Below are 26,994 nucleotides of genomic sequence, written 5' to 3'. Positions count from 1 at the left end.
GCAGCTAAGGGAACTGGGGGTGTTTATCCTGGAGAAAAGGAGGCTGAGGGGAGACCTTATCGCTGTCTGCAACTAGCTGAAAGGAGGTTGGAGCATGGAGGGTGTTGGTCTCTTCTCCAAAGTAACAAGTGATAGGACAAGAGGAAATGGCCTCCAGTTGCACCAGGGAAGATTTAAATTGGATATTAGGAAATATTTCTTCCCAGAAAGGGTTGTCAGGCATTGGAACAGGCTGCCCAGGGAAGTGGTGGAGTCACCATCCCTGGAGGAGTTTAGAAGACCTGTAGATGTGGCGCTTAGGGACGTGGTGGAGAGGTGGACTTGTCAGTGTTAATGGTTGGACTCGATCTTAAAAGTCATTTGCAGCCTAAATGATTCTGTAATTCTATTCGATATGTAAGTTACTAGGGCAAAGAAGAGCAAAGACTATGGTCTGTTTCTTGTTTATAAAGCAGGAAATTCTAAGCTGGATAGTTTTTAGGTGCAAAATCCAGTGATGTGTCTTTTCCAAGCACATACCTCATTGCTTTGTGTGGAAAATGACTGTTGCTGAGTGATTTTGGATTGACTTAGTAGCCACAAGATGAATGTTGGCTGAAGGGGAATGGATACAGGTGACACTTTGATACTGTGGAATAGTATGGCTTACTTTTTCAGCTGCAGATCAGGGCACAGAATCAATTAATTTAAGTTGACAAGAATGTAGTTAATTTATAGGATGTAAAGTGGGGGAGGTTGTCACATATATAGTTAGCAGCGAAGACTGAGGAAGTAACTGAAGAACCCTGTAGTTAAGGAAGGAGCAGGTGTCAGTTACTGATGTCTTTAATGCAGGTAGTGCATGCAAAGGAATTATGGCTTTTTTTTTCCTCCTTTAAGATTCCTGCGTCTGCAGTGGAGATGCCTGGATCAGCGGATGTGACAGGGTTAAATGTTCAGTTTGGAGCTCTGGAGTTTGGATCGGAGCCTGCACTCCCAGAGTTTGGATCAACTTCAAGCAGTGAGAGTAACAGCCAGGCGACCAACAATAGCTTGTACTCAAAATCTGTAAAGTATGTGTGAGTTCCCCTTGTGCATTCTTCCATGTCTTCTTTAGGGGGTCAAGTTTTTGGCAAAAGCATCAAGGCACAGTTATCATGTAATGAGAGGGGAGAACGGGATGACTTGTAAGGCAAAATGTTTTTTGTGGATGGCAAATTAAAGGAGAAAAAATCTCCATGGATGGGTCAATGTGAAGCTGGAGATTACTTGAATGTGAATAACCTTATAATAAGCTACCCTTTATAGAATTGCTTTTTCTTGTTTAATTGTCCTGATTTTCAAATTCGTTGGAGGGTTTTCTCTTCATAATCTGAATTTTTCTACTTTTGATCTAGTAGAGACAACCTTTGTACCATATATATGTGTCAGTAGGTGGGCACCAGATCACAGATCTGATGCACCCCTGGGATGAGAAAAGAAGCCAGGCTTTCAGTATGCAGAAGCTCATACTGAGATGCTAAAATAACCAATGATAAATGCCAATGTACAAGTAACCCATTTGTTTTCTTTCTTATTCATTCAAAAGTTGGCTTCAGTAAAAAGCTTCCTGAAGTTAATTCGGAAATACTAGTAAAAATGAATTTTCACATTCATTTTTAGTTCTATAATTTATTTAAGCTGTTTAGAAGGTAAAATGCTCCTGCATGTTTTAAAGTATTTTTTCCTTTTTGCATAGTCTGTTCTGTTAGACTGCTACAGTGACATTAGAATTCTATTGTAAAAAGAGACTGGTTGTTTCTTATCATATACCAGACTTTATGGATCTAGTTGTTTAAAAAAAAGTGAGATTGTGATCATTAATTTATCCTTTGAGAAGGTGGAAATAACATGACTGAAAAGTTATGGCTGGGCTGGCAGGAGGAAGGTGAATGGTGCGTAGTGCAGCTGATGGTTTTGAAGCAGTGATTACTGGGGACAAAAGCAAAATTACATATATATATATATATATTTGTGATAACTGTATAGAAGCTGATATTTTCATGAAGGTGTTTGAGATGTCATTTATGAAGGTGATAGATAGTTTTTACTTTTTTCCAGTGATCCTTTGAATACCTCTTTGCCAATATCCAATACAATACAGGAGTCTACCTACACAACCTCTGCCATCACCTCTTCCAGTCTGACCTGCTCATCCCAGAGCACTAGCCCAGTAACAACTTCCTCCTATGAGCAGACTTCTGTGCATAGTAGGATAGCGTACCAAAGCTCCATGGCTCCATCAGAATCAACCCCTGTTGCAGTTACGGTGAGTGAATTTCAGAAATAAGACCTTGAAAAGGGTGAAATATTCTTAATCATGTTAGACTTGTGTTACCCTGCTGTATTAATACTTTTAAGTAAGTCAAGTGGTATTTTTGATTCCCAAGCCCACCCTGTTATTTATTTTTACTTTTCCTGTTCTATAGGCATTTTTGGCCATCCTGTATTTGGAATACAAAAGCCTCTGATTTTTACGGGTTTTGACATCTTAAACTACTGTTTGACTTTTTTCTTAGTAACACTTAACATTGTACCTGAGTTTCCTTCCCTGAAGCTTAGCTTTTTGTAAAGGAACTATGTATGTATGTATGTATGTAAATATTAGTCATTGTATTTTGCCATAACTTGTCCTTTTTTGTCCAAAGCTATATTACTTTTTAAATTTATATGGCACCTAGCAAATGGATCCCAAACTGTTGGTGGCCCCTCTAGCATTACTCTTTTGTTGGATTTAAACACCAGTGGGAATTAGTTTCATGTTTTATTTTAAAAAGTATAGAGAGAAGTCTAATCTAGGACAGAGAGGATCTCTCTCAGGAGATTCAAAAGCACATGCTTTCTTTGTATATGGAATGTAGGTTTGTTTTAAGAGAACTGAATTTATTAAATGTTTAAGGAATTTGTGAGAGTATGTAAGTTTATTTACTTCTGGCCTTTGTTATGTAATGGCTCAGTCACACTTGTCTTCTGCACTAGCTCGTATGTACTGGTGAGGATCAAGCGTAGACTATCCACTTCTGTACTCCAGCGTTATCCAAAAAACAACTGGTGCTTCTCAAGTCTTATCTTTCAATGGAAAAAAATTGGCGTCTCTGTGTAACTTGGATAGTTAAAATTGTGAGTTGCATTAGATCAAAAGCACAAACATTTCCTATATGTTAATGCAATTCTTTCTTTCTTATGGGTGTGAACCTGAAGTTAATGTTATATACAGTAGATGGGAAGATCTCCTGCTGATGGGTATAGTATGGGCAGCGTATGGGATTCTGTATGTTCAGGACACCTGGCACTTGAGAGAACTATTATGTGGTTTTGTTAAACACAGTAAAAGGTTTAATTTTCTGCCTTTTTTTGTCTTTCCGTTTAGAATGAATATAGAATTTTGCATGAAGCATGTTCAATGTGTTATTCAGTCTGAAGATTTATTATACCTCTAAGATAATTTATTCATTCATTTCTCCTTTGTTTACAGAATGGGCACAGCGGTGCTAGAACACAGGCAACTCCTGACAGTAAGTTTACAAAGCCTGGTTGTGCACAGGACTTTCTGATCTTTCCTTACTATTATACTTGCTGTGTGTGCAGCTGTAGCAGTGACATCTGGTTTAAGGTTTTATATTGTTCCCCTGACTAATTTTTGACTGACCCATTTGAGTTTGTTTTGTGTTTGCATAGAATAAACTGCTTGCTTCTTGGCTAAAACTGCAGTATGAAAGCAGACCTATTAGATCTGCAATTCTAAGCAGTCTTAGAATTAGAGAGGCTGCTTTGTAGCTGCTTTTTCTTTTTAATTTGTCAAGATTATTTTGTATAAAATAATTTTTTAAAAAGTCAAAATTTAATATTACATTTCTTACTTATTTTCCCAGTTCTCAACAGGGAAGCTGCAAGTAGCATTTAGCCCTAGTCAAACAGTCACATTGTTTGACTGTTACCTCTCACCTGCGCCGTATCACACGGCCCTGGGGAATAAGGGTGACTAACCTGCTCCCTCTGCCGGGTAGTTCACTGCTTTGCACTGGAGTAAGAATAACAGTACTGGCTCTGATAAAGACATTATTGTTATCCTCATCTTGGCCTCTTTCTAATATCGTATTTTACTTGTAGTACCCCTATAGCTCTCTTCCTGGAGTTAAAATAATTAAAGCTCTGCTGACCTTTTGTGTTGGTCTGGAAATTTTCAAGGGCAGCAGCGTGAATGAACATCTCTTGGAATTCCAGTACTTCAGTGTTAGGTCTATTTTCCTCTTAAACATCTCTTCAGTTAGGAAATTAGTGGGGCAGCATTTTTTTAAGCCTCTGAGTAGAAAGAAATTTGAGTATTCAAACCTGTAAACAGTTTTTTGTTAGTGCCAAGTTCAATTTAAATGAGCAGGAGGAGTGTATGTGCCCGAAGAGTTACCTCTTAAAAGATTGTTGTATATAAAGACAACTTTTTGAGTGGAAGACTTTCTTACTCTGGTGTACAGAACTAATACGCAATTTATGAAATTCACTACAAGGTTTGTCTTTTTGCCATGGAAAACCAAGATCTGAGAATTCCTGATATTTCTGCACTTGTTCTATAACAGGTTTATTAGTTCCTTTTTCTATGCCAGCTCTCTTTTGACAACACTCATTTATTTTCTGAATCCCAAGCACATGAATTGGAATGAGTCTTCTTCCACATATCTATTTCGTGCATCCATGCAATAGTTTGGGTTTGAAGGGACTTTCAAAGCTCATCCGGTCCAGTGCCCTCCCATGAGCAGGGACATCTTCACCCAGATGAGTTTGCTCAGAGCCCTGTCCAGCCTGGCCTTGAATGTCTCCAGGGATGGGGCATCCACCACCCCTCTGGGCAACCTGGGCCAGTGTGTCACCAGCCTCATGGTAGAAAATGTCTTCTTTGTGTCTAGTCTGAATCTCCCCTCTTTTAGTTTAAAATTATCACCCTTTGTCCCATAGTAACAGGCCCTGCTAAAAAGTCTGTCTCTATCTTTCTTACACACCCCTTTTAAGTACTGAAAGGCCACAATAAGGTCTCTCCAGAGCCTTCTCTTCTCCAGGCTGAACAACCCCAACTCTCTCAGCCTGTCCTCACAGCAGAGCTGTTCCAGACAATTTCTGTGGCTCGTCTGGCCCCTCTCCAACAGGTCTATGTCTGTCCTGTGCTGAGGGCTCCAGACCTGGATGCAGGACTGCAGGTGGGGTCTCACCAGAGCGGAGCAGAGGGGCAGAATCACCTCCCTCGACCCGTTAGCCACGCTGCTTTTGACGCAGTCCAGGTTATAATTTGGCTGGGTTGCAAGTCCACATTGCCGTCTCATATCCCATTTTTTATCCACCAGTACCCCCAAGTCTTCCTCCACAGATCTGCTCTCGGTCCCTCATCCGCCAGCCTGTATTGATACCAGGGCTTGTCCTGACCCAGGTGCAGGACCTTGCACTTGCCCTTCTTGAATGTCTAAACTACTTTGAAATTCTCTCATAATTTTTGAAAGTAGTGACCTTTTCCCTTCTGTATGTGCCGATCATATTCCTGGTTGTTCATCTTTCATCTTGGCTGTTGTTGAGCTTTAATATCCAGATCTCATGCTTCCGAAACCCTTAGTTCAAAGCATGGCTGATGTTATAATTCTAACTGTCCTACTTTTCTCCTGGTTTTCTTTCTCTTGCACACTCTGTTCAGGCATCTTGTAAGAGGTCTTAATGAATATGGTGATTTTGTCCCTTGTATTGAGGACATCTACTTTTACGTCTAGAAGGGAAACCTGCTCTAAATGTATTGAGAGTTATAAATGTTTTTTACTTATTTGAATCTTGCCAGGAGGTATCAGGTGATACAGTTGCTGCCTTCGTAACTATGTTTCTGTTTGTCACTTGAATTTCTTTCCCTGTTGTCAGTTACCCTCATTGCCAAGGTCAAGACGTCTTGATTTCTGTTTGTATAGCACCCAATCCAGCAACCTTACTCGGGTCATTTAGTGAGGAAGCCAAACTAATAATGAACCAAATACAAAATAACCAGTAACAAACCAGGATGAGTATCTTCGAAGTATATATCTGACTTCTGTTTGGTGACCATTCCAAAACTGTCTTAACATGCGTTGCAAATTAGTGATGATCCACTGGGTAGTGGCCCTGGTGTTGTAAGGAAGCATGGCCCAGCAGAAGTCAGGGCTCCACATTCTTTCTGAGTCTTATTGGTGAGTGAATGCCTCTAATTCTTTATATTATCGTTGCAGGACAAGACATAAGTGTAGGAACAGCTGGGTATTATGTTGGGCAGTAGAGTTGTTGAGTCTTATTACACTATAGTGATTCTTTGGAAAGGCACATCTGTGGTAAATAAGTTTTATTCTTTGTAGCCTAAAAAGTAATATTAAAGCTAAACACTTTTTGTTATCTAGATCAAATAAAGTAAGTCAATATTTGACCACTCTCTAGCCATTAAAAGTGCTTAATGCTGTGCTCAATTGTGAACTTTTATTGTAGCTTCTTTTATTCTACTGCATTACACATTTGACGGGGTACTCCAAACTGATAAGCTATATGTGCCCTTGTACTCCACTAATCTCAGTCTCGATCACCAAAGGTGCCATGTAGGTTAGAATGAAGAAGCAGAGATGTAGGTAAAAGTAGATTTGTACAGTGCCTTGAAAGGTGCTAGTGACTTCTTTTTGCAGAACCAAATGCAAGAAATTTTTGAATTAGTATTGACTTGTGAGCAAAAGCTAGTAATCCAGATAGTGGGAGGTGAAGTGCGGAAGAATGTAGTTTGCTACATGTCTAGCAGTGAAAATTTTAAATCTATTGTAGGTGAAGAGCTTAAAGGGAAGAAATGATAGTTCTATTCTGTTTGAATTTTCCTTAATAGCCAGATTGCTTGATACTGTTACTGGTTCTTAATGGTCAGGTTTTTGTAAACTGAGGGGAGAGTACTACTGAGTTACTGAATCCAGGCTGGGCTGTTAGGTGTGCTGGAATTTGTCTATGAATGCCTCTTCTTAATTTGTTGCAGCTACTTCGTCAGTTCCAGCACCTAAGACAGAGCCTTCTCCCTCACTACCTTCTGTTGGTTCTCTGCCTAGCGTGATATCCACCACTGCTTCTCTTTTGCCTTCAGCATCACAGCACACACCAACGTTGCCCAGCTTGCCTCAGTCCAGTGATTTGGCCAGCAGCTCACTTTCCCAGTTAAGCAGGTACAGTAGGAGTTATGATAAAGTGAAAGGAATTCAGTTTTGGGGAAAGGGCAAACATAAGTGTGATTGTGTATGGGACTGTCGGACACCGGTGTTCCCTTTTCTGATATTAACTAGAATTGGGAGAGAGATCCAGAAGAGAACAGGATGGTTTTGTTTGCAAAGTATGAGCTCTGGGCTGCCTGTTGATGACACAGCAGCTGCTGCCCTTGAGTTTTCGTGGTATATAAACAACTTTTTCAACTTTTGCTTCAGTTATACCAGCTAAATTGATTCCCCCAGTTTGTTTTTACTACTTTGGCCCTAGTGCCTGCTGTTTGTTCAGTGTAATATGTTTGAAATAATTCCTTAACTGTTTACTTTCTGGCTAATTCTGAGATATTGTAGTTTCATTTAGATTTGTATTTCTTAAAATTAAAACCCAGAAATAATTCCACAAGGGAAGTGTGTGGTTTTTCTTTTTCTAAGACATTCTTTGAGACGCTTTGAAATATCAGATTGGTGTCAGTGTGGGGAAGTCTGGTGAAGTTCCCAGTGACTGTAAAAGGGGAAACATAACTTCCATTATTAAAAAAAGAAAAGGAAGACCTGGGGAACTACAGGCTCGTGAGTCTCACCTCTGTGCCCAGCAAGATCATGGAGCAAATCCTTCTGGAAACTATGCGCCAAGGTACATGGACAACAAGGAGGTGATTGGTGACAGCCAGCATGGCTTCACTAAGGGCAAATAGTACCTGACAGACTTGGTGACCTTCTATGATGGGGTTTTCAGCACTTGTGGATAAGGGAAGAGCAACTGATGTCATCTACCTGGATTGTGCAAAGCATTTGACACTGTCCCGTGTGACATTCTTCTCTCTGAGTTGGAGAGACATGGATTCAGTGGATGAACCACTCAGTGGATAAGGAACTGACTGGATGGTTGCACTCAAGAAGCTGTGGAAGACAGCTTAATGTCCAAATGGAGACCAGTGACAAGTAGGATTCCTCACGAGTTGATATTGGAACTAGTGCTGTTTAATGTCTTTGTCAGTGACATGGACAGTGGAACTGAGTGACCCTCAGCAAGTTTTCCGATAACACCAAGCCATGCGGTTGTGGTCAGCACGCTGGAGGGAAGGGGTGCCACCAGAGAGACCTTGACAGGCTGGAGAGATGGGTCTATGTGGAAGTCACGGAGTTCAAGAAGGCGAAGTTCAAGGTCCTGCACATAGGTCAGGGCAATCCCAAGAACAAATACAGGCTGGGTGGAAAATGGATTGGAAGCAGCCCTGAGGAGAAGGACTTGGGAGTGTTTGTTGACAAGAAACTCAACATGACCCCGGCAATGTGCACTTGCAGCCCAGAAAAGCAACCATATCCTGGGCTGCAACAAAAGACACATGACTAGCTGGTAGAGGGAGGTGATTCGGCTTCTCTACTCCACTTCCGTGAGACCTTACCAGGAGTACTGTGTCCAGCTCTGGGGCCACCAACATAAGAAGGACATGAACCTGTTGGAGTGAGTCCAGAGGAGGCCATGAAGATGATCAAAGGGATAGAGCACCTCTCCTATAAGGAAAGGCTGAGAGTTGGGGTTGTTCAGGCTGGAGAAGAATCTGGGGAGACTTTATAGCAGCCTTCCAGTACCTACAGGGGACCTACAAGAAAGCCAGAGAGGAGCTTTTTACAAGGGCGTGTGTTGATAGGACAAGGGATAATGGATTTAAACTGAAAGAGGGTAGATTAGATATAAGGAAGAAATTCTTCACTGTGAGGGTGGGAACACACTGGAACAGCTGCCCAGAGAAGCTGTGGATGTCTCATCCTTGTGAGTGTTCCAGGCCAGGTTGGATGGGGCTCTGAGCAAACTGCTCTAGTGATCCCATGGCAGGGAGGTTGGAAGTAGATGATCTTTTAAGTCCCTTCCAAACCAAACTGTTCCATGATTGTATTGTATTCTGGCATTGCACTCAGCACAGCTTAGCTCATCTGCACCATCTGTCTGACTTCTATTAGTGCCTGTTACTAGAGCTTCATCCTAAGGCAGGTGACATCCTGAGGCTATACTAGTTGACTTGGGGTTTTAATAGCTTTCTATTGTATTTGCTTGTTTAAGAAACTAATTTGATAGGATACCAGTTTTTTTTTCCTGTTTCACAGTTAGGGCATGCTGATTCTTTTAAAACACTAGTGTTTTCTTTTGACTAAAATGGTAAATATGTCAAATACTAAGATTTATTCTATTCACATTAGAAACATAATCCCCACAGTTGTTGAAAAGCTGTGTACATTTGTAGAAATCTTAGTTGGAGGGTTGATGCTTTTGGGCAGATACCAAGTGCTATGGAAAGATGATACCTGCAGCATATAATTTAGCCTGCAGCTTTCTTATCAAAACTGCTGTGTTTTCTTGTAACTATTCCCATAGAGAATACCGAACCATTTATTATAGTTAGGATTTCTCTTGCTTCTGATTTCACCTGAGGAGAGGCTTTTCAAGCACCAAACTGTACCTATTTTTTATGGCATTGTTTTGTTTGCCTTCAGTGTTCATTCTCTTCATTCCTTGCTGTACTGTAAGTTACAATCTTGACCTCTGTCCTGGTTTCAGCTGGGACAGAGTTATTATATTTTTCTTCCTAGTAGCTGGTATAGTGCTGTGTTTTGGATTTAGGATGAGAATAATGTTGGTAACAAACGGATGTTTCAGCTCTTGCTAAGCAGTGTTTACCCCAAACTAAGGACTTTTCAGCTTATGCTGCTCTGCCAGAGGTGAGGTGCACAAGAAGCTGGGAGAGGGGGCACAGCCAGGACAGCTGACCCAGACTGGCCAAAGGGGTGTCTCGTGTGATACGATGTCGTACTCAGTATTCAAACTTGGGGGAAGCATTACTTGGGAATGGGCTGGGCATCAGTCAGTGTGTGGTGAGCAGTTGCATGGTGCATCACTTGTTCTGTATATTTTATTATCATCATTATTACTTAAACTGTCTTTACCTGAATAACTTTTTTTCCTGATTTTCTCCCCCATCCCTTTGCGGGAGTGGGGGGATAGTGAACAGCTGTGTGGTGTTTGGCTGCCTGCTGGGTTAAAACACAACAACTTCAAATGTAAGGTGTATGTTGTCAGTGTAAATATTTAAGAACCATTTTCAGTCACCTTTCGGGGAGACACTTAAAAATCTTTGGATTACAGGAGTGCTGCTGCTGCTGTTACTGCCAAAAGTTCACAGGCCTGGTCAGCCAGGGAAAAAAAGGTGGTGCTAAGGCAGAGCTGCTTGCTAAAAGAAAGTTATCTGCAGATGTTTTTCAGCAGAGGATTCTTTATTGACATATTTTATGGTGTATGTATAAAAGTGAACTGATAGTTCTGATTTAACTTTTCAAAGAGGAAATGGCTTGTGGTGACATGTAGTGGTATGAACCACTCTTGATTAAATTGCCAGATTCTGTAGTATTATGGCTAATTTTGAGGCTTTCACAGACGCTTGTAATTTGCTGGGGGTTTTTTGAGCCTTGTCTTTTGAGAGTGTGTTGGGGCTTTTGCCAGAGTTATGGGGCAAATATCCTTCAGTTCTCATGGGCTGAGCTAATGTTACGCAGGTTAAAATGTGACAAATACCTTAGTGAGTCAAACCAAAGCGCTGCCTCACCCAATTAGTATGTATGCCCTGTGGCAGGCAGCAGCAGTTGCTCAGAGAAAGAGTGACAAACAGGCCGTCTGTTGTGTGAACCTTCTTCTGATTTTGGACTTCATAAGTCTTGGAGTCATTGCTACATAATTCCTGAAGCAACTACTGTTGGCTTTTTTTAAAAGTATGGTAAATTGATAAATACAAATGAATGGTGGTTTAGGTGTTTATTCTTAGCAATAGTTGTCTCTGTACTTCAGATTTTTTCATTAAAAGGTAGTAGGATATCAGTTAAAGGAAAAAATGCCTGTAGGGTTGTGTGTATATACACACACGTATATATGCATGGAGGTGTGTATGTGTGTATATATATACATACACCCTACAGAATTTTTTTACTTATGCACACAGAGCAGGATATCAGTTATAAGTATATACACACACCTACAATTTTTATTCCTTACCTAATATCCTACTACCTGCTCGATGTTCGTGTATATATATATATATATATATATATATGTATTCATATACATAGATATATATTAAAAATAGTTCTAGGAGAAATTAATTTTATTCTTTGCAATTTCTTTCTAGCTCCCTTTCCAATCATCAGAGCAGCCTCTCCCCTGCCTCAGTGTTGTCTTCAGGCACATCACATGCAGTAAGTCCTGTTTGTATTTCAACAGATGTTTGGCATATAGTCAGTTTATCTGATGATTCAAACCTTGTCGTAAAGTTCATTGCATGCAGTACATGAAGAACCAAAAGAAGAGTCTTATCTGAGGCAAGAAGGGCTACCAGCCATCTAGTGGTAAACAAGTCATTACCACTTGTGATTTGTACTAGGTCAGGAGTAGCTATTACAGAAACTTGCAAGTCACACAAGTGCAAGGGAAATTTTCATGCCAGCAGGGGGGGATGGAATAAAGAAATAATTTCCTAAAACAAATTTATTATTAAAAGAAAACAACAACAAAAACCACAACACAAAAACAAACAACACAACAAAAAAAACCTCACGACAAAACAACACAACTTTAGAAGTGCCTCTAAACTGCTCCAAAATTTGGACTGTTAGAATTCTCCACTGGATAGGTTAGCTAGCAAAATGTGGGTGATGGAATGATACATGTCTTGACAAATACCTCATGACAGTTGATTTTAGAGTTCACCATGTGGCATTGTTGTTACCTGAGTATTTAATGCATTTGAGATAACAAGGCAAATGGTAGTGAACACAGCTCTCTAGTTGAGGTTGCACAAACGAAAGTCAGAGAGACACTGCCTTTTTCTGTGGTGGACTATTTCTGTACAATCCCAGCTGGGCTGTGCAGATATGTTGCTGCTTTTCTTTATGCCTGTATTTTGGTTTGTAATGCTCCATTGCTACTGAATATGTAAGTTAAAAATTCACACTGAATGTCCTTCTTTTCTGTTGTCAGAGTTGTTTTGGCTTCTGTGTGGTGTTGATGCTTTTTTGCAAGTGTGATTGGTTTACAGCTGAGGCACTGTATTGTGCTGGATTCAAACCGGGAACTCCTTTATCCTCATGTGTTCCTGTAATACATCTGGTTTGCGTTTCAGTTTGCCACATTGACTCTGTTGTGGGGCATTGCAGTTTAACTCTTTAAATCCTATATGTGCATTGAGGAAACCACGATAGCAGTGTCCTGTATTTTGAAATATTGTCATTTGGAAGAATACAGGAGTTTATTTACCATAGCAAGTATTAGCTTTAGAAGTATACAAACAAAGGGCATGAAATAATGCAGTGGAGTGACATTTGAGTTACTGGGGTATAATTTTGTGATGATCTAGTGGTTTGAATTTAGCTCTCATGTAGTAATTTTCTTTGAATACTTAAAAACCACAATCGTGCAACTTAGTTGCTTTCTTGGTACGCAGGTCATGCATGTTTGTTTCTTTTGCATGCGCTGCCGTAACTTAAAAGATTGTTGTGTTGTTTTTTTGTTTTTGTTTTTTTCCCCCGGCATCTTTCACTGTGGTTTATTTGCTATGTGATCCTCATTCTTTTTGTCTCCTTTCTAGCACACTAGTGTTGAGAACACAACTTCGCTCCAGCCCTCGACAACCTTTTCAACTGCTTCAACTTCAGCCACTAGCACCACCTCTTCGGTTGTCAGCATGGCAAGCAGTATGAACACTACAAACAGCCTTGGCCTGAGCGTTACCAGTGTGTCTATACCAGCTGCCACCACGCGGGCAGCTCCCTTAGTGTCTTCAGGTTTGCAATATTAACAGATCACGTGAATAGACAAAGGACTTCACTCAGCAGGGCTGTCAGTTGAGCATCTCACCAGCCATAACTATGCTAAGAAATCCACACTTTTGATTAGCATTTTCAGCGTGATTTATTTGCTGGTGCATAAAATAAAGTTGCCTGGTTTTGTGTATTTGCAACACTTGTTAGAGTGTTATGTGGCATTTATATAGCACATTCCATCCCCAAAGAGTTTTATAAATAGACACTAGAACAGCTCTGACTTTAGAAGTTCTGGGCTAGGAGATTCGCCCAGTTTGTATTCCAGGTTGTGATCAGCTCTTGGCTCCGCGTTCCCATTGGCTTTAATTTCAGTCTTCTCTGTGACTTGAATTCATGTGGCAGTATCAAAATATACTGCAGTGTCGTCATTATCGTATGCCACATCCCTAGTGCCAGATCTACAAAAAGGAAAGAAGTATCTGATGTCTGGGTCATTCCACAGCAAATAGCACTTCAGAAAAAGGGTCCGCAAAGAGAGACAGTGGGGAGGCTTCTTGCACTGAAGCGGAAGCAATGCTAAATTCTCTCTTGCTTCTCTAATCAACCTGAACTGCTAAAATGAAATCCTATGGAGTGAAGTGAGTGATTTAAATATTAAGATCAAACTTACTTACAGAGGATTTCTCATTTGTCATTCCTATACCTTGTAAATGAAGTGTCTGATGACTGGCCAAAGTGCGTTTGTCTTTTTGTTTTACTCTTCTGCTTCCTAGCGCTGCTTTTTGGAGGCAACTGAAACTGTTGCAATGTTCTCTCTGCTATTCCCAGCTGCAATAAGTCACCCCAATAAATTACGCTGGTGACATTTGGTGCTTTCCAGTCTATTGCTGATGATAAGGGAGAATGTGTTTGACAGAGCAGAAAATGAGAGAATTTCCTCTTAGATTGAGAACAATGCCTAAATTTTGCCTTCAGGAAAGGTCTGAGGAAAGGAGAAGTTTCTGTAATTTTTGTAATCCTCTTGCACAAAGTTAGTGACAAAATCAGGCTGTTCCCTGATGGGACTGTTTTCCATCTTAAGTAGCCTGAGCTTTCCCTTTCTTGAGGCATGGTTAAACTCTTCAGGTTATTTTGAGCATTTTCATCAACCAGCACAAAATTCTTCTATGTAGTTCTGCTCTTTACAAGCTATGGCAGCACAGTCGCCAGGGCTTGTGAGCTATCTTGTCTCAATGCTGAAGCCTTTTCTAAAGGCTTGTTAAAGTGTCTGTATTTTGATTCTACAGGCAAAGCTCCCCCAAACCTGCCCCAAGGTGTGCCACCCTTGTTGCATAACCAGTATATTGTGGGACCTGGAGGACTTCTGCCTGCCTACCCAGTAAGCAATTTAATTGTTCCTGTCCTTGATTGCTTAATCCTTGGTGCGAGTGGGCCCTCCAGCCCTGCTGCCAAGGCATTTTTGTTGGCATGTGTTGCACCTGGAATTCTTGTACCAAATGCTGAAAAATATGTGAAATATATTCAGTGGAGGTTTACTGTTGGTAACAAACTATCAGATTTTAGGCCCTTTGAGTAAAATTAGACCCATGCAGGTTTGTGTTACCGGAATAGATTTGCTATAGTGGTGGCTGAAATGTGCCATGTGTCCTGTCTTCTGTCATACTTTGAAAGTCTGCACTTAGCTTTGTGATGTCTGTCCAGGATCGACGTATTTTTGATTATCTGTTTTTTGAATCAGAAACTTCATTCTAATCATCTTTCTGTATCTCACTGACTGTGAGGGGATACCATGGATTGTTTTGTGGTCTAGTCATTAAATCTTAAATTCTGCTGTTATCAGAAGTAGTGATTGAAGCAAAGAAGGCTGTTGCTCTTACTCCCAAAACTAAGTGCCCTAAAGATGTTTCACAAGTTGATGAATGATGCATCTGTGAAAATGGTATTGAAGATGGGACAGTCAAACTCTTCTCAGAGGACTGCTGTCACCGAGAAACAATGAGTGACACGCCATTTTAAGCTTAGCTCTACTTGCCTTTGAGTGCTCTAGCATGCCATGATGGCACAGTGCAATGTGTAGCTGTACACCTTTAAAACAGACTGTCAAACTGTGTTAATAGGCCCAAATTGTTGAGCATCAGAGAAAAGTGTTATAATGATGTTATATTTTAATCTGTCTTTAAGCAGATTTATGGTTATGATGATCTCCAGATGCTTCAATCCAGGCTGCCAATGGTAAGTAAATAGTTTAGTTTATTTAATTTTAAACAAGTTAGTTTTGTTGTTGATCACTTATGAAACACAAATTGTTTCATTTGATGGTGATTAAGAGCTTATCCTTATGTTCTCTGTTCTGGGTTTTTTAAATATCCAAAACTAGTGTGTTTAGTGGTATAAATTGATATAGAGCAACTGTTGCATTGTGCATTTGTCCATCTGCAAATTCTGGAAAGAGAAGCAAGTGTGCTCTCTGCTTTTGAGTGGAGAAATTTTTAGTTGTCGTAGTAACAGAATGGTATCTTGTCAAACCTCGTCGAAATCTGAGTATGAATGTTTTCTTTTACCAAGAGGTGGGGTCGAACTGGAGGTACACAAAGTGGCAGCCAGTAGGTGCATTGGACAGGTTTTGAAGGTGCTCACAGGTGGAGATCTTTGTGTATGCATCATGACAACAAATGCAGGTCAGCTGCAGGAGGGAGAGTGTATGAAGTTTTCTTCCTTACCTAGATCCAGAATGTAAATGGTGTGTGAGACGCTGAGCTCCCAGACAGATCCACAAAGATACGCTTAGCCTAGATTGCAGAAAGGTAAAGAATTTTGTTTTCAGAAAACCAGGATAAGGCTCTTGGAGTGAAAGTTTGGTAGTATGTAACTGAGAAAAGTCACAGGATTAAGTGATGCTGTGTATCTGGAGAGGCAGAAATGGAGCAATGAGAAGTGATTTGGAAAGGGAATATCACTGGATGAATGCCATAGTTAAAGCTCCAAGTCAGTACCAGGTCTTCCATTTGGAGTCTGGAGACAGCCAGAGTCAGATAGTCAAAGGTGAGTACATGGGTGTCGCAGACAAAACCCTGTCCAGCTGTACATCCTGAATTAAAAAAAAAAATGTTGAGTGCATTAATGAAGAATTTAACTACCTGATGAAAGCATGATTCTTGGAAGAATTGTTGGCTGAGATGAATGGGATTATTTTCAGAGCAGCAAAACAACAAAGAAACAACAAAGTATTTGCAGTTCTGGGACCAGGAGAGACATGGTGTGGTGTGTTGACCCTGGCTGAATGCCAAGTGCCCACCAGACTGCTCCGTGACTCCCCCTCCTCAGCTGGGCAAGGGAGAGGAAAAAATATAACTAAAGGCTCGTGGGTTGAAATAAGGACAGGGAGAGGTTGCCCGTCATGGGCAAAATAGACTTGAGTGGGGAAAATATATTTATTACCAGTCAAATCGGAGTAGGATAATGAAAAATAAACCCAAATCTTAGAAAGTGTTTCCTCTCATCCCTTACTTCTTCATAGGCTGTTTCACTCTTGGTTTTCTCTAACTCCTCCCTCTGAGCAGCACAGACTGACAAGGTGTGGGGATTGCGGTCAGTTCATCAAACATCTCTGCTGCTCCTTCCTCCTCACCCTCTTCTCCTGCTCCAGCTTGAGATCCTTCCCACAGGAGATAGCCCTCCACTAACTTCTGCAACATGGGTCCTTCCCACGGGCTGCAGTTCCTTATGAACTGCTCCAGTGTGTGCTTCTTCCACAGGGTGCAGCCCTTCAGGAACTGACTGCTCGAGCCTGGCTCCCCTGTGGGGTCACAGCCTCCTTCAGGCACATCCATCTGCTCAGGCTGCATGTGGAGATCTGATTCCACCATGGACCTCCATGGCGGCAGGGGCACAGCCGGCCTCACCATGGTCTGCACCACAAGCTGCCAGGGAATCTCTGCTCCGGCACCTGGAGCACCTCTTTCCCTCCTTCTTCACTGACCTTGGTGTCTGCAGGGCTGTTTTTTCTCACATTCTCATACCTCTATCCTGCTGTAATTGCTGTTGCATGCGTTTTTTCCCCTGCTTCTTAAATATGTTATCACAGAGGTGCTACCACAGTCACTTCTCCTTAGCCAGTGGCGAGTCCATCTCTTGGAGCTAGCTCGCATTTGCTCTGTTGGACATAAGGGAAGCTTCTAGCAGCTTCTTGGAGAAGCTGCTCCTGTAGCCACCTCACCACAAATACCTTTCTATGCAAACTCAATACACATGGTTACACTGGAAGGACTCAAATATTTTCTGGGAGTGCTGTTCAACTTCTATCACCCTACGCTTCTGATCTGTTCACTCAAATTTCTATTGCCCTCTGGGCACGAGTGCTTTTTCATGTAGCTGTACCACAGGGCCATGCTGGGGCTGGTGCAGGCGCAGGGCATGCCTCTAGGAAGTGAGGTTTGGTTCCGAGAGGCCAGGAGATGAGTATTCTTGATGTTGTTTAGCAAGTAGTGACAGCAAATGCAGAGAAAAAAATCAATGGGTAATACCTAATCTAAAATAAATAAATCAAATGGACAAAAATATTTCTTAAACTGACAACGAAGTCCAAGAGTAAAGCTGAAAAAGAGAAAATATAACGATTCATACCTTATCTGTGTTGCCCTAGAATAAATGCTACTGAAGGGTGTTTTCAGGCAGAGTACAGGAATTGTCATAAAGAAGGCCTGAAATGGCAGGATTAAACCAATCGCTGTAATGCCTCTCCTACATGACTAAACCCTGAGCAGAATTTTTCCCAGGAGGTTGAGGAAAGAGCCTCCATGGGGAGGTGCCAAAGAGGGGAGTGGGCAGGGGCTGTGCAGAGCCCAGTTTGGAGTGGGGTTGGGGTAGGTGCTGAATGGAGGGGGCTTCCCCCAGCCCAAAGGTTTGTTGCTGTGCTTCTGAGACGAGAGGCACCGGCAAGCTTTTTGCAGCAGGTCTTTATTTAGTGTTGAATAAATAGAGAGAAAGCATTGTCCAAATAAATAAAGGAAGGTGTATAAATAGGGGGGCGGTGGGTGGAGGCTGGGGGTGCAGGGCCGTTGTGGCAGCAGCTCTTGCGGTGGGTCAGGGGGCGTGAGGATGGAGGTGGGATGGGGCGGTGGTCCAGCGGTGGCGAGGGTGGTGTGCATGGGGCCGTGCGGGTTGTTGGGGGTCGTTGGTCTAATTGGGGGTGGTGCTGGTGAGGTTGTGGAGGTGCTGGAAGCAGTCGTGAGCTTGGAGGCGGACGTGGTCCCAGGCGCAGGCGCTGTAACTGTGGTTGCGGAGGAAGTCCTGGATGTCCCCAAAGTATTTGTGGATGGTGAGCAGCAGGTTGCGGGGCCCTTGCCTTCTGAAGAGCGTCCTGTTGTGTGTCAGGCAGTGCTGGAGCTGCTGGCTGTGGTGCTGGAGGCTGTTGAGGAGGTGGTCCCGTGGCTGGTGGTGCCAGTGCTGGGGGATGTTGTTGCTGCTGAGGATTTGCAAGAGGTGCTGGAGGATGGCGAGGGCGGCGGCGGGTTGTTGCGAGCGGGGGGCGTTGAGGAGGGTGTCGGGGAAGGAGGGCGCGTGCTGGCGGTGGCAGGGCTGTGTGGGGCTGGGAGCCATGGCCTGGAGGAGCTGGAGGCTGTCCCAGGGGAAGGTGGCGTGGCGGGGCCGCAGGTGGTGGCAGGCGGTGGCGGTGGCGAGAGCCGTGAGGAGGAGCAGGAGCGCCGGGGCGCCGTGCGGCAGGCGGGGCCGTGGGGTGTCGGGCGCAGCCATGGTGGGGCTGTGGGTGCTGCTGGGTGGTGCTGGGCAGGAGCCCGGTCAGGCTGGCTGGTGGTGCGGGTGGGCGCTGTGCTTGGGCTGCTGCTGGCTCGCTGGCTTTATGTGTTGCCGCGGTTTCCCTTCCTGGCTTTCTGATGGCGGCGAGTTTCCGGCTGTGGTTTCCAGCGGTGGCTGGTGGCTGTGGTGGTCTTGGGGAAGTGCGTTGGTGGGGTGTCCGTGCGTGGGGCGGGCGGTGTTGGTGCTTTGCTGGTGGTGTGCTGGGGGCAGGTTGGCTGCAGTGGTGGTTGAGCGGGGGATGCGAAAGCGCTGGGGTGGTGGTGACACGTGGTGCCATCTTGCTGGTGATGTGTTTGTGGTTTTTCCTTTTCCTCTCGTGAGCGCTTGTGCCTGTTGTGTTTCACTGAATTTCCCTTTCTTTCTTAGTCTCTTTTCCTTGTGTAATACTCCAATTGTTTTTGTGGCTGTTTAGCTTTCTATATCATTTTCTTTTTCCTTTTAATTACATCATTACTTTTCTCATTCTGGGGTTTTACGAGATGTGTGTCAGGAATCTCAGGAGCTCTCTCTGTCCAGATGTCCTTTGAGGAGGTGGCCGTGGGTCTGAGGACTTGAACAACCGAGTGTTTCTTGATGAAGTTTCTGCGATGTCTTTTCTTCACTTTCTTCAGTTTGAACCTCTTTGTGATGGGGCATAGGAAGTCTTTTCTAAGCTGTTGCTCATAGAACAGTGAAGGTGATACTCCCAGAAGTTTTTCACATAGGGTGATTTTCCATTTGAGAAATTTTTCATGGCTGCTACCTCTTCGAGCTGTGCAGACGAAAAGGTCCTCTAATGACAGTACCATTTTCCTATTTTTAATATTTGTGTGGTGAAATTCCTTTCTCTGATGTTACGCCTTCATTCTATTGGAACTTTGCTGTTTCATTCTGTAGTTTTTGTTCTTTGTTTGTTTTGGTTTGGGTTGGCATTTTTTTGTTGTTTTTGTTTAGTTTTCTTTTGCTTTTTCCTCACTGTTCATTCATCATGTCCTTCCATTGTTTTGCTGATTTTGAAATGGTCTGTTTTGCTTTGGAGATCTTGAGAGCAGTATGGTGCTGAGGATAGGTTAAGTCAGTTGTTTTGTTGGTTACCTTTTCCAGTGATGCTTTTGGATATATCTCCAGCTATGGACATGCCTCAACCTCCCTGATCCCTCTTGTGGTGTTGTTTCACCTTCATGGTAGAGATAGTATATAATCTTTCATAATCAATCATAATTCTTTCATGTTGGAAGTCCTTGTGTTCCAGCTTGCGTCAGTACCTCTCCTCCTCTGTGTTTGTATCTGAGGAGGGTTTCCTTTCTTCAGCCGCCTCAGACAAAGCAGAATAAATGCGGCTCCCCCTGCCTGGCATCACAGGGCCTTTGTGGTTGGAGGGAACATCAGGAGGACTGTAGGACAACCTGGAAACTGCATCTGGAGAGGTCGTGCTGTTTACCTGAATACATCTGGTCCTGCTTGTTTTCTTACTCTGCAGCCTCATGGGAATTCCCCATGTGTGTTTGCACGGAGCAGTGTCCTTGCAGTGACGTGGTGGTGAAGATGGTGTGACCAGCATGGAGGACAAGCTCTGTGACGTGTTTAGGAGGAGCCCAGAGCTGCTGAACTTGTGTGTTGTCTTGCTCAGGCTACCTGGGGAGGGCAAAGCACCCACGGCAGATGTTTTAGGGGTGGTGGTTGGAGGGCGAAGGAGCAGCTGGTGCTGGTGACGCGTGGGTAGTTTTCTCCCGGTGAATGCTGTGCTGGTGTGTGCTGGTTGGTTTGGACCATGTTGGGTGTTGGCGTTTGGTGGACGCATCTTGTTTTTTTCTAAGGCTGTGTTGGGATGAAGAAGGCCCAGGACAACGTGCTCTGTGTAGTGAGGCAGGTCCCCATGGGCACCGCTGTGCGAGCACAGGCAGGAGTGTCCTGGGCCAGTCGTGGTGGTTGTAGGAGAGCAATGAGCAGTCCTGGGCATCTCCTGTGTTTTTTAGTGTTTTTGGAGTGTTTTGGGGTGTTTGGTAGCACTGGGCTGGTGTTTCTTGTCCAAGCGTCCGCAGGCCTTGATGTGTCCCCTTCTTGCCTCTTTGAGGTGCACCTTGTCCATAGCACCCTGCTTGGCCCAATGTCACCGTTTACTGCAGGGCGACAATAAACCGTGGCAGATGCTCTCTGTTAACCTCCCAGCCTCCCCGCTGAGGAAAGGGAATAGGAGGAAAAGGGAGAGAGACTTGCAAGGTGGAAGAAGTTAAAAATGCTTTACTACTGCTACTAATAAATAGAGAAAATAATACCAAATATAGAAACGCAATCTTGAATTTCCCGGGGTAGCGCAGCGTTGCCTGGGGCGGAGCTGGCGTTGCTGCAGCGGCTGCAGGGCAGGCACCCGGAAGGCCTGGGCCGGACTCTGCAGTAAAGCGGGACTGGATTCAGGGATGCAGGGTCTGGAGCCAGGCCTGGGATCGCGGGCACAACAGGGAGGGTCCTCTTGAGATGCGGGCCGTGGTCGAAGAGAGCGAGACCCTCGTCATCTCCCACTTTTCTCGGGTGTACGACGTATATGTTGTGGAATACTTAGTTGGTCAATTTTAGTCAGCTGTTCCGTTCGCCCCTCCTTGCAAATACGCCTGTGTCACTTACGGGACGTGCAAAATTTCTCAGTAACCTTGGCTGCCAAAGCAATAAGTCTAAACCTGGGACTCTTCTGCATATCATTGCTACCGTTACGAGCTCCAGAGCGAACAGCGTCTGCAAAAACATGCATCCAAATTCCGAAAAGTGCAGTTATTTAGAAGAACTTGGCCGAAAGGAAAGTTCACTAGAAGAGAAACCGGTGTTGTTTTTAAGAAAAGCAGGACACCCAAGCCGTGCTGTGGCATTGCTGACTGGTTGTTTGTGATGGGTGGTGTTTTGGGGATGGGTTTCATGTGTTGGCAGTGGGAGAGGGCTGGGAAGAGAGAGGGTGGGTGGTGGGAGAGGAGGAGCGCGCTGGGCAGGCGTCCTGTGGTCTGGGTGAGCGTGTGCTCCACGGGTCCAGCATCAGCGGGAGATGCCTGTGGGCTTGGAGGCCCATGGTGTGTCCCCAGCAGTGTCCTGCTGTCCGGAGCCTTTGCTGGGTCAGGAGGTGTCAGTGGGACAGGGTGCAGGAGGGGGGCTCATCCCCAGCAGCCTACAGAGACCTTGTCTTTGCTTGTCAAGTGCATGCGTGATGACGATCTCTTTTCTTCTTTTGCTTATGCAAGAAGTCTTTATTTCCAACAAGGGAATAAATAATCTCTGTGAATAATATCGATACATAAATCAATGGCCAGCTAAATAAATAAATAAATAAATAAATAGTTAGAGCTCTGTGATAAATAGTCATTGGCGTGAGAGTCCCAGAGTGTCCATAGGGACCTTCCCCTCCCTCAGGGGAGGTCGCAGTCCAGACGGGCCCCATAACGCCGTGGGTGATAAGTACCAGCCGTATCCCCATCGCCTGGCGGCTCTCCGTGAGTGAGCGGCACAGCAGGTTCCTCCTCCTTCCATTCCAGCGGAGGTGGGTGTGCGGCCGTGCTGCAGCCTGGACCCCCCTGTGCTCACGCCCGTGTCGCCGTCGGCTCCTGTCTGGGAGCGGTGGGAGCGGCGCTGAGCCATCCCAGCCCGGGCTGCTGCGGCCTCTGCTCCGTCTGCAGCCGCTGGTGTTGGCTGGGAATGGGCGTTGGGCGCAGGCGGGTTTGGTGGAGGGCAGGAGCGGTTCGGCTCTTCATCTGCCCCATGAGTTCGTCCATGAGCTGGAAGCAGGCGTGAGCTTGGAGGCGGACGTGGTCCCAGGCACAGGCGCTGTAACTGTGGGTGCGGAGGAAGTCCTGGATGTCCCCAAAGTATTTGCGGATGGTGAGCAGCAGGTTGCGGGGCCCGTGCCTTCTGAAGAGCGTCCTGTTGTGTGTCAGGCAGTGCTGGAGCTGCTGGCTGAAGTGGTGGAGGCTGTTGAGGAGGTGGTCCCGTGGCTGGTGGTGCCAGTGCTGGGGGATGTTGTTGCTGCTGAGGATTTGCAAGAGGTGCTGGAGGATGGCGAGGGCGGCGGCGGGTTGTTGCGAGCGGGGGGTGTTGAGGAGGGTGTCGGGGAAGGAGGGCGCGTGCTGGCGGTGGCAGGGCTGTGTGGGGCTGGGAGCCATGGCCTGGAGGAGCTGGAGGCTGTCCCAGGGGAAGGTGGCGTGGCGGGGCCGCAGGTGGTGGCAGGCGGTGGCGGTGGCGAGAGCCGTGAGGAGGAGCAGGAGCGCCGGGGCGCCGTGCGGCAGGCGGGGCCGTGGGGTGTCGGGCGCAGCCATGGTGGGGCTGTGGGTGCTGCTGGGTGGTGCTGGGCAGGAGCCCGGTCAGGCTGGCTGGTGGTGCGGGTGGGCGCTGTGCTTGGGCTGCTGCTGTGTGCATGGCTTTATGTGGCGCCATGGCTTTCCTTTCATCATCTGAGCAGAATTTCCCTATTTCCATTTTCGGTTTCGCTTTCTGTTTGCTTTCTCCTCACCGCATTGGTTGTTCTTGTCAAGGTGTGAGCGGGTTGGCCCTGCCCTAGGGAAGAAGAGCTGTTTTTTTCCCAGGGCTGCTGTCGGGGTGCGGGGGGAGCCTGGCTCCGCTGCTGCTGTGGTTCAGCGGGGGATGTGAAAGTGCGGCAGAGGCTTTTGGGGCAGCCGTGCTGGGGATGCACTTCAGGGTTTCCTTTTCGTCTGTCTTGGGAGTTGTCTTTTTAGGTTTTTATTTTCAAGTTTCTCTACCTACCAACATGTATTTTTCCTGTGGCATGCCCTGATAGTATATGTATATAGGAGCTAATGCACCTTTTCCTTCTATTTCTTATTGAGAAATATTTTAATGGAGTTGGTTTGTTTCTTTCTTTTTCTTTTTCTCTATAGCATCTGCAGCTTTGCAGGTGGAAGAATGTTTCCCCTTTCTGCAAATATCTTTCAGAATATTTTGGGGTTGCATTCACTGTGGTATTTGTGTCCATTCCCGGGCCAAGGATCTTGTGGTGGAGCTGGGGTGAGAGAGGCTGCCATGAGTTTCATGAAGGGATTTGGAGCAGGGGAAAGGTGCGTGGTGTTGTCGGGCTGGGAGCCCCGGTCTTGTCAGGCAGCGTTGTGTTGGTGGGTGCTGTGCTTGGGGCGCTGTGATGTGCAGGATGATGTGACGTCCCTGGGTGCTGTCACTGCAGCAGGTAGCTGACCTTGGAGGTCCGTGGCTGCAGCTTGTCCGTGTTGCCGTGGAGCGGTTGATGCCACAAGGTGGTTTTCAAGCAGCGCCAAGGAGAGAGCAGCTGAGGGCAGGGAAACGTGGTGGGATGTATCCTGTGAGTGGTGTGCCACAGTGGACGGGTACAGCTATTGGGAAGGGACAGGCGGGGTAGGAGCTGGGGGTGGCACTGTGTGTAACGGAGGGGCTGGAGTGCATGGAGCTGGCAGTTGGCAATGGCAAAGTTGGGACCCTCTGGGTCAGGATTAACAGACAGACAAATAAAGCCGATGTCATCATGAGAGTCTGCTATAGGCCACCCAAGCAGGATGATGACGCTGCTCAGTTGTCCTTTAAGGAACTAAGCGAAGCCTCTGAGTCATCTGCCTTTGTCCTTATGGGGCCTTCAACTTGCCAGATGTCAGCTGGGCATATCACACAGCTGGCACCAACAGGTCCAGAAGATTCCTAAAGCATCTGGACGATAAAGTCTTGTTATGGGTACTAAGGGGTCTGACAGAGAAAGGTGCCTCCTAGATTTAATTCTCAGTAACGGAGAGGGTCTCGTGAGGAAAAGTGGCAACTGGTGACTCTCTTGGCCACAGCGACCACTAAGGAATCGGGTTTGAAATCTTGGCTAATGGGAGGAAAACTGCCAGCAAGACCTCAACCCTAGATATGAGGAGAGCAAAATTGAGGCTGCTCAGAGAGCTACTGAGTAAGATTCCTTGGGAAGAAGCTTCCGAAGGTGTTGGGGTGCATCAGTGTTGGTCAGTTTTTAAGTACCACCTACTAAAAGCACATGAGCAGGGAATTCCAAAATGCCGAAGATGTAGCAGGTGAGGCACAAAGCCAGCTTGGTTGAGCAGAGATCTTCTTGAAATATGGTGGAAAAAGAAGTTGTATGGTCATCGAAAACAAGGTCAGGCGTCATGGGAGCACTACAGAAATGTTGCTCGCCCTCGTAGGGAGGAAATTTGCACGGTCAGAGCTCAATTAGAATTGAAGCTGGCCAGTACTGTAAGGACAATAAAAAGGGCTTTTTAAGATATGTTAGCGGCAAAAGGCAAACTAGAAATAACATTGTGCCGTTACTCAATGAGCGTGGTCCCCTTGTTAGTTTATTGCTCTCTTCGCCTTGGACTTCAACAGCGAAGATGGACTTGGGGGCCCCCACAGCCCTGGGTTGAGAACCGTGGCAGCTTGAACAATAAACTCCCAATCATTCCGGAAGTGGTATGGGATTTTCTACTCCAGCCGTATCCCTGTAAGTCTGTGGGACCCGATGTGCTTCATCCGAGGGCGCTTAAAGAGCTGGCTGCCATCATAGCGAGACGTGTGTCTGTGATTTTTCAGTGTTCCTGGGCATCTGGAGAGGTCTCAGTTGACTGGAAGCTGGCAAATGTTGTCCCAATCTAGAAGAATGGCAAAAGGGCTGACCCTGACAACTACAGGCCTGTCAGCCTCGTTTCTGTTCCCGGCAAAATCATGGAGAAGATTGTTCTGGGAGTTACTGGAAAACATCTGAATGACAACGCAGTCGTTGGTCCCAGCTCGCACAGGTTCTTGAGTTGAAAGTCCCGCTTGACAAACTTAGTTCCTTTCTACGACAAGATTACCCACCTAGCTGACCAAGGGAAGCCTGTCGACGTGATCTTTTTGGATTTCAGTAAAGCCTTTTCTTCTGTCTCTCACAGCATCCTCCTGGACAAGATGTCCAGCCCGCAGCTGGATAAGCACACAATGCAGTGGGTGAGCAATTGGCTGACGGGCCGGGATCAAAGGGTTCTAGTAAATTGGGGTTATGTTGGGCTGGCAACCAGTGACTAGTGGGCTCCCCAGGGATCCATCTTAGGGCCAGCGCTCTTCAGTGTCGTAATAAATGACTTAGACTCAGGACTTGAGGGATTACTTAGTCCGTTTGCTGACGACACAAAATTGGTAGGAGCTGTTGATGCTTTCAAGGGTAGAGAGGCCCTGTAGTGGGATCTGGATGAACTGGAGAACTGGGCAGTCACCAACCGCATGAAGTTCAGCGATGGCAAGTGTTGGATTTTGCATCTGGGACCCGGCAACTTTGGCTGTACGTACAGACTGTGGCACGAGAGGCTGGAGAGAAGCTCTGCAGAGAAATCTGAGGGAGTTCTGGTGGATGGCAAGTTGAACATGAGCCAACAGTGTTTCCTGGCAGCCAGGAGGGCAACCGTGTCCTGGGTGCATGAAGCACAGCATGGCCAGCCGGGCAGGGAGGTGATTGTCCCGCTCTGCTCCGCACTGGTGCAGCCTCACCTGGAGCACTGTGTGCAGGTCTGGGCAGCACAGGACAAGAAAGGTATAAAGCTACTGGAGAGTGTCCAGAAGAGGCTACGAAGTTGGAGAAGGGTTTTGAGGAGAAGTCGTATGATGAGTGGCTAAAGTCACTTGGTTTGTTCAGCCTGGAGAAGATTCAGAAGAGACCTCATTGCAGTCTACAGTTTCTTCACAAGGGGATAAAGAGGGGCAGGTGCTGATCTCCTGTCTCTGGCAACCAATGGCAGAACCCGAAGGAATGGCAGGAAGATGTGCCGGGGGGGGCGTTAGGTTGGATGTTAGGAAAAGGTTCTTCCCCCAGAGCGTGGTGGAGCACTGGAACAGGCTCCCCAGGGAGATGTCACGGCCCCAAGCCTGACAGTGCTCAAGAAGAGACTGGACAACACCCTCAGACACATGGTGTGAACTGTGGGGTTGTCCTGTGCAGGGACAGGAGTTGGACTCGATGATCGTTGAGGGTCCCTTCCAGCTTAGGACATTCTGCGACTCTATGAAAGCGCCTCCTTGGGGAGGTGCCAAAGAGGGGAGTGGGCAGGGGCTGTGCAGAGCCCAGTTTGGAGTGGGGTTGGGCTGGGCGTTGAGTGGAGGGGGCTTCCCCCAGCCCAAAGGTTTGTTGCTGTGCTTCTGAGACGAGAGGCACCACCAAGCTTTTTGC

At 45.6% G+C, this 26,994-nt stretch overlaps 3 protein-coding genes and 1 non-coding gene across 6 annotated transcripts in view; 2 read left to right on the top strand and 2 right to left on the bottom strand.

Annotated features, from left to right (window-relative positions):
* The window catches only part of UBAP2 (ubiquitin associated protein 2), a 181,886-nt gene that overhangs the window by 64,918 nt on the left and 89,974 nt on the right, over positions 1–26,994 (top strand). For 2 of the 3 annotated variants that reach the window (XM_065657912.1, XM_065657911.1), the window contains exons 14-21: positions 880–1,052; positions 2,080–2,287; positions 3,494–3,533; positions 7,025–7,208; positions 11,420–11,486; positions 12,875–13,070; positions 14,336–14,427; positions 15,231–15,281. In XM_065657912.1, coding sequence (XP_065513984.1) covers positions 880–1,052; positions 2,080–2,287; positions 3,494–3,533; positions 7,025–7,208; positions 11,420–11,486; positions 12,875–13,070; positions 14,336–14,427; positions 15,231–15,281 — 1,011 coding nt within the window. The remainder of the gene's footprint in view (positions 1–879; positions 1,053–2,079; positions 2,288–3,493; positions 3,534–7,024; positions 7,209–11,419; positions 11,487–12,874; positions 13,071–14,335; positions 14,428–15,230; positions 15,282–26,994) is intronic. The other variant, XM_065657913.1, reaches the window with a different exon arrangement.
* Positions 482–565, top strand: LOC136002656 (small nucleolar RNA SNORD121A). Its single transcript, XR_010607951.1, has one exon. It is a non-coding gene; the product is annotated as a small nucleolar RNA SNORD121A (small nucleolar RNA).
* LOC136002170 (interferon-like) lies at positions 18,228–18,800 on the bottom strand. Its single transcript, XM_065657006.1, has one exon. The coding sequence runs from the start codon at positions 18,798–18,800 to the stop codon at positions 18,228–18,230; it is 573 nt and encodes a 190-aa protein (XP_065513078.1).
* On the bottom strand, positions 22,403–23,134 carry LOC136001382 (interferon-like). The gene has a single exon (XM_065655652.1). The coding sequence runs from the start codon at positions 23,132–23,134 to the stop codon at positions 22,403–22,405; it is 732 nt and encodes a 243-aa protein (XP_065511724.1).

The sequence above is a fragment of the Caloenas nicobarica genome, chromosome Z (assembly GCF_036013445.1).
Source record: "Caloenas nicobarica isolate bCalNic1 chromosome Z, bCalNic1.hap1, whole genome shotgun sequence".
NCBI classification, from domain to species: domain Eukaryota; kingdom Metazoa; phylum Chordata; class Aves; order Columbiformes; family Columbidae; genus Caloenas; species Caloenas nicobarica.
This window is presented reverse-complemented; position numbering and strand designations above follow the sequence as displayed.